Genomic DNA, 12,851 nt, shown 5'->3' with positions numbered 1-12,851 from the left:
GTAACTATCAAGATTTCTTTTATAATTTTAGCATGTATATTAAACTGCTTCTTTTCAGAGATAAAGTAGTTATTGTTGAATAATTTTAAAAAAGAACAAGTAAACTCCTCCCAAAAACTAGCTATAACTGAAAAGGTTTTGCTACCAACCTTTCCTCTTTTCCGCTTTCTCCCTTGCTCTAATTTAGGAGATAGAATATTTTTGATTTAATAAAATTGAATAACAGCAATTTGCTACAAGTAAACAATTAAAATATATGCATGCAAAATAATATTTTTACGTGTTTATAAAAATAAACGAAAAATGCTTGAATAATTAATTCTTCGTCAAATATATCAAGTTTCGTAAAGTTATAATAAATCGGTATAGAATTAAATAGTAAAACTTGAAAAGTAAGGAAAATTACGCCCACTTTTTGAAATAGTCACCACGAGATCACTGCTAACGAAAACACGAGTTAACGCGTGACCGGCCACCAACGTTTGGCCACGACAACACTAGTTAACTCGTGACCGGTCAGCAATGTGTTAATATAAATTTATAAATGCAAAAAGTAAAAAGAAATTTAATAGATTCATTACCACTATAAATATGAACGGACAATCTGTAGTTGCAGGCAGTCCTACAATAAAATCATAGTTATTATGTAACCCGAATTAAAATTATATAGATTAAATGTGGTGTTGTTGCGTTTTTCTTTTCTTTTTTTTTTTCTTTTTCCTATCTATTTCACTTTACACTGACTCATTAAATTCCTCTCAATGCCTCGCTCCAGATTTTATCTTATTGGATTATCAGAAGTACAAGAAGAACAAACACTTTGCACTGACTCAGTAAATTCCGCTTAATGCCTTGCTCCAGATTTTATCTTATTGGATTATCAGAAGTACAAGAAGAAGAACAAACACTTTGCACTGACTCAGTAAATTCCGCTTAATGCCTCGCTCCAGATTTTATCTTATTGGATTATCAGAAGTACAAGAAGAAGAACAAACACTTTGCACTGACTCAGTAAATTCCTCTCAATGCCTCGCTCCAGATTTTATCTTATTGGATTATCAGAAGTACAAGAGGAAGAACAAAGAGAACTCCTCAAACATAGAAAAGAAACATTTTTATTTTAAATGCAAATGTGTTACATTTAAATACAAGTAATAAAATATATTTCTTAACGAAAATTAAAAGTCAGATCTAATCAGTTGGAGGAGACGCAACAGCTATAACACAACAGCCTACACGACTTCCGGAATTTCCGGTTTTCAAACTCTCTGGGTTACCTCCTCGGCCTAAATCATCTCGTCCAGAGTGTACCTACAAACAACAAATGAAATGTTAAAATAAACTTCCGAAATTTCAAGTTCCTATAGGATGTATAGCCTAAAACTCAAATACTTAATTTAAAACGTGGACGTGCCTTGTGTTAAAAAAACTATATTAAGATTATACATCTTAATCGTCAAGACAATACGTGAAGTAGGTCACGTAGACCAGGGCTGTCCAAATACAAAGAGCCCACGGGTCGGTCACTGATCACCTGGCGGGCCGCAGTTTGAAAAAGTTGAACAATAACCTCTTATCTCCTATAAAATAACAATTAATAGTTGAATTATTAATTATAAAATACACAGAATTATAATTATTAATTATAAAATGGTACAGAAGGATTATAAAACAGTTTGCTTACATTATGGGATTTTAATGGGAAAACTGAGGCCGATCAGCCTGAATAAGAAGTTGGCGGGCCGCACAATATGTATTGATGGGCCGGCCAGTTGGACAACCCTGACGTAGACCATATGTCATACTAGTAGACTTTTCTTGTTTTTCTCGATGATTTTATTTTTATATTTAATGTAGTAGCAAAATTGTTACATTCATGCCTGATGTTCGTTTTAACAACTTTGGTTTAGAATACTTTTACCTTTCATAACATGTAAATACTTTAAATATTCTTACAGAGCACCAGCTAGTTATCTTATTGTGTTAAGTAATAGCGAAAGGTGAATTAAATAGTTGTCTAGAATTAACAATCTTCTTTAAATATTTTTCATTTATAGTTATTTACTTAATTACATATTACAATTATAGTTATTATATACTTCACTACCATTAGAATTTTTTCCCTTCCTCTTGCAGTTATGATGTATGATATCGCCAACGAAAACGTAGATGTCCAACCCATGGGCTAAACTATTCCAGTATTTTAGCGCATTAGCGTTCAAAAATTGTTAAACAACAATACAATTCATTCCTATCACTATTACCAACTAATTGGCAATCAATTGATGCAAGATTTAAAGACACATACGATAAAAAAATACATTCAAATAGTCGTGTAATGTCAACTGAAGGATATCTATAATTCGATGCTCTGCGTGGCAATAATATAGAACTGCGATCGTAAAGAACCAAATGCCAATATGATAATTAAACAGCCTTTGCGTACATCAAGAGTTGATTATCAGAGCATCGCGTATATCTAGGCATGAGTACCTGAGAAATGTGGTGATAAATTTATATCGTTAAAAACAACTTGATTTCTTTTGATTTACCTTACGTTTACTTTACTTCAACGAAATAATGCTTACGCACCAATTAGCAGAAAATATATCATAAACATTTATTAAGTAAAAGAAGAAGAAAAAACTGGGTCAAGCTCGAACTATACATGTTACTCACGAAATAAGATTATTCATAAAGTTGGATCCTTTTGAGCATGCTGCATCACTTATTCATCATCCCTTGCCTTGTCAAGCAAATTAATAACCACATCTAAAAATCAATCAGAAGAACGTTTATAGCTAAAACCATAAAGATCTTTTCATGAGATTGTTTCCAGCAAGAGGTTTCAGTGTTGTTGTCTAATTAAAATTTTGGAAACTTAAAACCAACCTGGCCTGGAAACAATAATAAAAAATTCTCCTTGGAAAAAGTGTTATCATATTTTCGTTTCAAGCACTATTATTATTAATAGAAAATTAGGCCTATATAGTACATAGTACATACACACACACACACACACACACACACACATATATATATATATATATATATATATATATATATATATATATATATATATATATATATATATATATATATATATATATATATATATATATGTTATATATATATATATATATATATATATATATATGTTATATGTCTTTGTTTCTTACCACGATGGCTCGTCCTAGGATAGAAATAGGACCGCAAAGCTTCAGCTGGTAATCAACTTTGTTGACTAGTGCTCTACCGTCCCATCCAGCTAGTATATTGCCTAAATCACCTACGTGTCTGAAATGTACAATAGATCGTTATCTTTTCTAAATATTAAATATTTTTTAAATTGTAATGAAAGCCTCTAATAATTTTCTATTCGCGGCATGGGCAAGATTCGACAAGTAAATTATTCTGCAGCTGTTGCTCTTTGCATTCCAAAGATAAAATTTATTATTATTCCTGAAGTTAAAAATACTAGATGTTTTATTCCTGAAGACTAGACTAGATTCCTTAAGACTAGACTAGATTCCTGAGACTAGACTAGATTCCTGAAGTTAAAAATACTACTAGACTCTGTATGTTACTGACACATTACATGCAAGTTACTTTTCCACAAAATATAATTTAGCTGTTATAGATTTGCTCTCTCTCTCTCTCTCTCTCTGGAACTGAGAGAGTAACATTTAAAATAGAAAGTTATCATTATTGCATCTGTAATTTAGCCGATTAAATCTGCAGTTCGTAATTTTTTTAGATCAGTATTTAGTGATAACTTGTTCACTGATAATTTCGCATAACGATCTGCGCTGAACACCGGTCACATAGGCACAGTCCAACAAGGGACGGTTGTTTTGAGATTTTACAGTAGATGTGATAATTGACGACCAATTTTAAAACATTAACACCAGAAAGACTGAATATTGCTGTAGAAAGTCTGAAAGAGCCAAGCCTGACGACTCCCAGATTGTTTGTGTGCAGATCAATTAGACATCTAAAATCTTAAAATATAATCATAATTAATTTAATAAGAAATATATTAAGGACTCTATCATCAAAATTCTATAGTCTCAAAATTATTCGATTTGATTAACGAAAATATTTGATTAAACGGAACTTTGACTTTTGAATTGTACTTATATAACAGTTTCAATAGTTAAGTTTCAATAGTTAAGTTACAATAGTTAAAAGTGTGTTAAAACACTCTTTTTTTTGAAGAAGCTGGAGTACTTGATACCTACTAAATGGTATCTTATACACAAACCTACATAGGGTGATGGGGAACAACCTACAAACCTAATTAGGCCAAAAATCTTCAGGAGCCACTCTTCCCCCCCCCCTCTCGTTATTTTAGGTATGATTCTAGATATACTAGGTATAAGGTTTTATTAGGCTAACACATGAATAATAAAACCGGCACTTAAATTAGATCAAATTATGAAAAGTCAAAAGCACTCTTTACTTTTAGTAAGTTATTTTTTGAATAATAAAGCAATAAAAAACATGAGGGACCAAAACGGCCCCTGCCTTCTGTCTAATGTTAAAATTAGTAAATCATAAAAACAAATCAAACTTTAATAAATAACAGTTTGTCGTACAGTCAGAAGATTGTAAGGAAACATTGCACATTACATGAATTCAAGACGTTTTAAATATAAATGATAACACGTCCCGTAATAAAACATAATAAGTGTCATACATACCTTACCGCATCAAATTCTCCACCGTGATTTCTTCTGTAAGGATTGTAATGAGCACCAGCATTCATACAACCTGAAAAAATCCATGCAAATTATTAAAGGATATTTGGCACTGCAGGTAAAAATAACTACATCTCTTTTAAATATCGCACATAACTTCTGATGATTGTATTTTCCCATGCCAAGTGCCAATGTTAATGGTTCAGAGAGTTGGCCTCAGGAACCGATCAAGACAAATTCAGGCCCACAAAATTAACCCCCTAACAAAATATTTTGTAATTAAGTTTCTGAAGAGTAGTCCTAACAATAAAAATAATGTATTAAACTGCATAATTCAAGAGAAACATTTTGAAAGCAGACAATTGAAGATTATTTTTTTAAGATAAAGTTAAGGCATCTAATTATTAAGGCAAAATATAAAGGTGTTGTGTGAAAATAAAAATAGTTTGGTGACCACAAACAAGTGATTTTTGCTAGAAGTCACTGATTATCTGAATTATTTTAAGGATTGTAGCCTTCCATCTACAACTTTATATATTTGTCTAGAATAAGCTTTCAGTTCTTGCTGACACTAATCATTTATAAGATACTGCGAATATGCATTCTCGTTGCATTTTGCTTCAGCCGTTGGAGTGAAAATTGAATCAATTAAAATTCAGTTGTACTTTCGAATTTGATGAATGCAATGTTTACACGAGTTTGGTTTATCACAATATAAAGAAAATTTGAAATAAAAAAAATGCCTTTTTTGAGAAAAACTTCCTTCAGTATTTAAAAAAAAGTAATATTGTGGACTTTTTATTACTTTTTGAGGCCAACCAGAAAGTGTGGGCCCAAGGCCCGTGTCTATTGGGCCTAGGCGATAATCAGGCCTCAAATATTAATGTAATTAAGTGTTAATTAATGTTGACTATTAATTAACACTTTCATCCTAAGGACGAGATATATCGTCTTCCATAGTCCAATCCCTGTGAGCGTGTGACGAAATATCTGCCTCTTTTAATCCTCTCTTCTTTTAATTTTAGAGCTAAAAGTGAAACTCATAGATCAGAGGGTAAGAAAAAACCGCACTATTGCCGCGATGAAAGTGTTAAATTACAAAATCAGGCAAAAACATTTACTTTATCTTAAATGTATCTTTTGTTTTGTCTCCGACGTATACGGGTTCTAGCCAATCAAATTCATTCACTTTTCGCTTTACACCATATCTCGGAAACTTTTTAAATGAATCGAAACATTTTTGCACACAATTAAAAAATTCAGTTATCCGAAGATGAATTCTTTATACAAAATTGAATTTGTATTTATTGATTTTTTTAGGTATTTAAGTTTCATCATCAGTTTAAACTAAGGAAATTTTAAATGATAAAATCCAAAATTTGAAGGCCAATTTGAAATCCAAAATTTGAAAATCCAAAATAGTCGAATAGTTCTTTAGTTATACAATTTCAGAAAAGACTGCAAAAACGTTTTGTTCGTGATTCTTATTATATATAGATTCAAGTTCAAGGTGATATTTTTTTCCTATCTTTTATTTCGTTAAACTTATAAAATAAATTTTTGACCCTAAACAAACAAAAGAATTTAATTTTTTTAATTATATCAGGGATGGACAAACTACGGCCCGCGGGCCAACTGTGGCCCACCGTAAGGTTTTATCCGGCCCGCGGATAGAATTTTAATTTGCCGATCTGTGACGAATATAAACAATATACATCCATTTTCTTGTCTACTTTGTTAAAGCTATTTTTGTTCCCTCTTTTTTAACAAAGTATAGATGACCTTTTTACTTTCTCTATTTTTGTTCTACAAAACATAAATTGATGGAAATATGCAGCTTCAATTGGTAAAATGTTGAAAGCAAAAGTTCTTTATAGAATAGCCGTAGATTGGCGCCATTTGAAGCAGTTGTTTCTAAATACGTCATAGTTAGAGTTTTACAAATCATTACCAAAAGCTAGTTTCCCAAATTTAATATTCATGCCCAGAAAATTAGTGCTATGTTTGCTTCATCTTAAGTATGTGAACAAGTGTTTTCAACTATAAACCTTAGAAAAAATCATTTCAGAACTAAACTAACAGACAAACATTTAGCTTTGAGCATTAAAATAAGTACATCTCACTTGGAACCTCAATATAAACTTCTTTTAAAAATGAAATCGCAATTTCATTCATCTCATTAAATATTTAAATTAAAACTTGCACATCCTTTTTCTATTTTAGAAGTTTTTACTTGGCCCAACGAATTTTTTTTCTGCGTTTTTTTGCCCTCGACTAAAAAAGTTTGCCCAGCCCTGAATTATATGGTCAACTCCTCAAAAAAATTAAGGTTAATTTTTAATGCTATTTCTTTAATTCAGTGAAATTTCATTACAAAAATGGTCAGCTTATCAGATTTCACAGTATTTCCCCAAAATCTTGAATAGAAATCATACTAATTATTTTGAACATAAAAATCCTAATCCCAGCACTTAATTTGTATCTAATTGTTATCACCTTCATTGAACAGCTAGTCCATACCAAATTGAAGGTTAACCATATTCAACTCCGAAACCTAGTAATTTTGAATACAACCCAGAGGACAAACGATCCAGCATTGTGATAAACTACATTTTAAATGAAATCTTATAATTGGATTTGAGCCTAACAATATTCATCTCCATTGCCTTGTAATTTAGAATCCAATGCAGAAGGCTAATAAACTCTTGCTTTATGAATTCAAATTCATTTTAAGTGAAACTAATTTACATTCAAAACCAAAAACATCCATGGCTAGTCCGACGTAAAGGAAACTCATTCGTCAGCACTGTAGTTCACGCGAGCCAATACTTGAATTGATCAGTAATCAATGAGCAAGATGAGCGCTAAAAATATGCATAATTGCAATGATGTGTTCTTTAATTATGATTATATTTTAATTCACCTACCATTAGAAAGATCACCGTATTCATGAACATGGAAGCCATGTTCTCCTGCAGTTAAACCACTGATTTCTCCAGTCACAGTTACAGGTGCATAATAATCACTCTAAAATACATAATTGCATTCTTATTATATTATTCAACATACGCAGGGCTGCTAGCTTTCACTCCTTGCGAAATTTTATTTTAATGGTTGCGAAGTTTATGTTTTTATGTAATACTCTTTGTTTTGTAAATTGATTTAAAATTATTTCCGCACTACTGCATGTAAAAGATTTGAAAGTTCATATAAAACGCCACAGCCTTCGTTCATATAAAACGTTGTTCAGTCTTCTCGTTGTAATGCATTTAAAATATTGGCAAATTAATACCGAAACTTCTTAGGGCTTATATTTTTGAACTGTCCACCGTTATGGAGTAGTTAGGGTTCTGGAAAAAATATAAAACTGTATGTAAAACAATGAACATATCTGGCTCGTTTTTTGGAAGAAACAAAGAATACTTTGCCTACCAAGACAAATTAAAAGTTACAATGCATGAGCATGTCATTGCCTGAAACCTAAAGAAAATTCTAGACCTTAATTGTTTTCTTGTGACCCCTATATTGATGGATATTAAATGAAATTAATATTTAAATTTTTAATATTATTGACATTGAAGGAAATTGATTATTTGTTTACTGATAACAAAGTATTTAAATCATCTTTTTTGTTAAGAAAAAAGAACGTGTTTAAAATCTGTCAAAGCTTTTAATTGTTATATAATTTCTTACAATCACATTAGCCGACCGGTCTGTGTAGGGAGCAGGGAACTGTCCTTGCATCAGAAAGGTTTTGGGTTCGAACCCCGGGCAAGGCATGGATGTTTCTTTCTCTCTCTGTGTGTTCTACGTCCTTTCTCCTTTGTGTGTGATGTGAATGTGACCCGCCCTATAAACAGGTCGTGGTTGTGTGAATGACGTGGTAGAAGTCGAATTCCTGGCCAAAGATGGCTCCACTGAAAAACAGGAACAATCGCACCCTTACTTCCTAAAAACAGGCATACGACAAACAAAAAAAACAATCATATTATGATCCGAAAGTAAATACCTTTAATAATAATTCCTTTTAGGTTTGACTGGAATTTGTTTAATACGAATGTCTTAACACTGTTTCTTAGTAGCTACCTATTCCATAGCAGTTTTAATCATAATAAGTGGATCTTTTTTCTTCTTCTTTCTTTTGGAAAATTGTCGCTGAAAATATATAATTTCATTAATTATGACAATCAATAACATTATGTGTTATTGCTTGTAATTTTAACAAAATATCTCTATTCAATAATTAGTTCAGCATCTCTAGTTTCTTTGTTGTCACTGCAACGTAAGAGATAACCTATTTCAACTTTTTATCATCAGACATAGACTATTCGCCTGACGAAAAATTATTTTGGTAATATGTGACCTCACCAAATTAAGGATTATATTCGAAATATTATTGCAATAACTACCTATTCCATAACAATTCTCACAAGTGTTTGTTAATAAACAAATCTTTTTTTTTTTTTTTTTGATCGTTGTTGTTTAAAAACATAAAATATTAATTGAAATTTTTTGTTTCTCCACTGCAAGCCGTTCATCATTCAGATTCTTGTGAATATGTACATTTTGAGTTATCTTGCAATTGCTTACGGGAGATGATTCGATAGATTGTGGTTCCTTAAAAAACGAGGTTGAACTTATCAAATTTTCAACACAAAATTTTTTTAATACAGCATAATAAATTTGCCTGAACTGAACGCTAAATAAAATAAATTAAGAACAAATTAAAGTATGTGTTAAAAATATATATATATATTAAAAACTGGTAACAGAAATTAAGACGAAAGAGACTTTTTATTTAAAAATAATAATTTTTTGGAAACTTTTTTGTTGTTAATTGAACTTAATGTAGAGTTTATTGGAGTAAAGTCCAAATGAGGGCATGCTTCGTCACGCAAAGAACGCGTTATTTATTTTTTTTTATGTTTATATTAATGAATCTTTTACATATTAGTTAGTGTGGTTACTCATCTATTTTTAATAATCACCAGTGATTACTAATAATAACTAAATAAATCTGAAAATAAGTAATTTTCCATTTTATCGACGATAATTTTCATAATTTATCTCATTAGTTGGTCATATAATAATACACGATATCTGGTCAGTGTGATAGTTTCAATGGAATAACAGGTTATAAAGACCAATTATTATTAATATTAATGACAACAGTTACAAATAAAGTGAGTAACTGTTAAGATTGTTAATGATTATTATTAATAGCAATGATCACGTTTATTAATAATAATTGTAAGTTTCTATTAACAATACTGGTTTTTACTTAAAATGCCCCATTTTAAGTAAAAACCAAACTTTCTCTCTAGTAGAAAGTCTGTCAACTTTCTACTCTTTCAGAGAAAATTCTTCTAGTGATTACTAAATTTATATTTTAATATATCTTTTTTTGTTTTGTAAATTTGACATAAAGTTATTACATGTGTTATAAGTGGCACACCACTTCCCATAAACGATTAAAATAAAGTTTATAAGAAAGGCTACTTTGTTACTGCTCTCTCGTGGCAAAGCTTTGAAATTTTTCCAAAATTACCAAAAATTTTGCAAGCTCTAGTTTTTTATTGTCTACCACTGTATAAAATATTTTGCAAAAAGCGTAATAGTTGGTTATAATAATTCTCTGGTTATAATAATATTAATGAAAGAATGTTATAGAGCTGTGCATTTCTTATAACAAAATATCTGGTTCGAATGGTGTTGATGATATTTTTTTTCGTGAACACCATATCGGTGAATCAACATCACCCCATCAACATAAAAAGAACAGATAAAGCAGAGAAATTACATCCATGCCAGAAGCAAAATTCGAACCCCGGAGGTTCAGTCAGCTGCCTAATCGCCTTACAGCAAGACGACACATCATTCATAATTGATAACATAAAAAAAGCTAAGTAAACATAACAAACTTAATAATACATAATAATTAAATGAATAATCCCAAGAAACTGAAGCTGTGAGCTTTATTTGATTAAAAGCTTTATTTGTTTTAAATATATAAAAATTGGAAATAAAATCAAAAAATTTTCAAGCGATCGAAAATGGGCCCCATTCTCAAGATTTGCCAACGTTTTAAGACTTGTGAATAAGAAAAAAAAGTGATTTGAAATGATTGTATACATGGTTTCATACTTCAAATCATTTTTGTATGAGCCGTTTTATATTTCCAATAATTTTCGTTTCTTCTCATTCAAATCTGCCAAGTCTATTTTTGAACAGTTGAAACATGCCGACTGTCATTTCCAATTTGTATATTTTAGAAGTGAATGAAGTTTTTAATCATCACATATTCATAATTGTATGCTTTTTCCAACAAAAAAATTTTTTTTGTTTAAATTAAATCGATAATAATAAATTCATGAAATTTTGTTAGAAGGGGAATTATTCTTATTGAAGGGGACATATACCCCTGCTCCCACTGCCATGGACGCCCATGGTATATAAATACTTTAACCCTGGTTTAGCATTAAATATTTTCAAACTTCTCTAATCAATGTCGTTTGGATCAAATCAAAACTAACGACTACAAAAAGAAAACACTAAATCCATTTTAGATCATCACTTACTTGGCTTCTTAAGCGAATTGTTCCACGAACCGTGCCATTGCGTACTACACAAATGGCATTATAAACGTCACATGCGTCAGCGAGATTCAAAACTACCACCAAGGTCGCCAAGAAAACGATCAGTAAATTCATTTTCTTAAAAGAAAATTGTAAACTGGACCAGCTGCGAACAATTTTCAATTTTTCATTGAGACTGCGAGAGACATCTGGAACTTATATAGCTGCAGCCATGTGATGACCAAACCACGTGACGTGACATCGGATATTTATTCAGATACAAGCAAACGATGAAAAAAAAATTTGTTTCACTGTCGTCTGAGGTGCTAAAGATACTTTTTTAACATGCTATTCTTAGATGGCAACGTGTTCTGTAGTTTCAGCAAAGGATGGTAGACTATCGTGACGAATTGAAAATGGAATGTTTTGAGAAATTGCAAAGATATACTTTCTATATCTTCGCCTTAGAGCAATGTATTACAATAAATCACCAACAGAATTTTTGGCCATTTAAAAGAAAAACTATTTTCGCCTAGAAACAACAAGAAAATTTACTTTTTTTAATTCGAGTTTATAAAACTTGTAATGAGTTTTACTACGCAATGTGGAACGTAGCTTTAGGAGCATATTTGTTTGAATTCTTCTTACTTATTTTTCCTCGGTTATAAAAATTAAATATCAGAAGTCTTAAAATAATGTTTCTCATTATCTAAAATTTTTTAATCTCTAAAAATATTTTTTTTAATTCTAGTTTGTAATCATTTAATTTCGTTTTATCAAAAATAGTAAACAAAATGAAACCATGATTCATTATCGTTTCTTGAGATCTAATAACATTAACCCTCAGCACTAATATGCAAACACCCTCCAACTACTAAGTAATTTTTGTAGTTTAAAAATATTTTTTTCCCGATGGTAGCAAAGGCAATCTGTAATTATTTCTATAAATTAGAATAAAAATATTTATGTCCACCACTACACCAAAATAATTTAAACAAATGTAATGAATATCAGATAAAGTATAGAATTATATCCATCACTTCACCTAAATAATAAAAGTGGTGTTCTTGAATTATAGAGTTAGAATAATTTTTAAAACGTCTCATCAGTTTGTATGGTAACTGAAAAATCTATTATATATAATTCTCTTACGTGGCTCCCAAATTTTGGCTGTATTTCTTTTCCGCCGGTGGCAACGTTTGCTTTGTTTTGAAAACACCAAAGCATTCTGCCTTTTAATGATGTGTTTCTGATCTAATATATATAATTCTCTTACGTGGCTCCCAAATTTTGGCTGAAGTACTTTGTACAACTAAATAAGATTCTTTTCACAACACTTAAATATTTACTATATTTTCTTCATTCATAGAGAAAACAGTCGGCAAAGAATTCTGTTAGGTTAAAAAACATTTCGCTAAAAAAATAACGAATTCTAAAAGAAATAAAAATAAACAACTTAAAAAATAAAAATGCTGTTGCCAGCCATTGAATTTTTTGAAAGTTAACTTAGCAACATAAATCAAAATGACATAGAAGCGCAACCAGATCAAAATTATGATACCTGAGCGCTTGACGT

The 12,851-nt window shown here is 30.6% G+C and overlaps 1 protein-coding gene across 1 annotated transcript; it reads right to left on the bottom strand.

Annotated features, from left to right (window-relative positions):
- Window positions 1–1,099: 1,099 nt before the first annotated feature.
- LOC122270035 (superoxide dismutase [Cu-Zn]) lies at window positions 1,100–11,484 on the bottom strand. The gene is made up of 5 exons (XM_043045858.3): window positions 11,279–11,484; window positions 7,628–7,727; window positions 4,704–4,773; window positions 3,180–3,297; window positions 1,100–1,311 (listed from the first exon to the last, which is right to left on the bottom strand). The coding sequence occupies exons 1-5, from the start codon at window positions 11,408–11,410 to the stop codon at window positions 1,192–1,194; spliced, it is 540 nt and encodes a 179-aa protein (XP_042901792.1). The 5' UTR covers window positions 11,411–11,484; the 3' UTR covers window positions 1,100–1,191.
- Between the last annotated feature and the right edge of the window lie 1,367 nt (window positions 11,485–12,851).

This window comes from Parasteatoda tepidariorum, chromosome 9 (genome assembly GCF_982258835.1).
Source record: "Parasteatoda tepidariorum strain Cologne lab strain chromosome 9, Ptep-v5.0, whole genome shotgun sequence".
Lineage (NCBI taxonomy): Eukaryota > Metazoa > Arthropoda > Arachnida > Araneae > Theridiidae > Parasteatoda > Parasteatoda tepidariorum.
The sequence above is the reverse complement of the archived record's forward strand: the minus strand, read 5'-3'. Positions and strand labels throughout refer to the sequence as shown.

Coding starts and splice junctions, on each gene's coding strand:
- LOC122270035 (XM_043045858.3), bottom strand. CDS start 11,410: ATGAATTTACTGATCGTTTTCTTGGCGACCTTGGTGGTAGTTTTGAAT. Junction 4,774..7,627: donor ATACGGTGATCTTTCTAATG/GTAGGTGAATTA, acceptor GGATTTTTTCAG/GTTGTATGAATGCTGGTGCT. Junction 1,312..3,179: donor TCCTAGGACGAGCCATCGTG/GTAAGAAACAAA, acceptor TGTTGTTTGTAG/GTACACTCTGGACGAGATGA.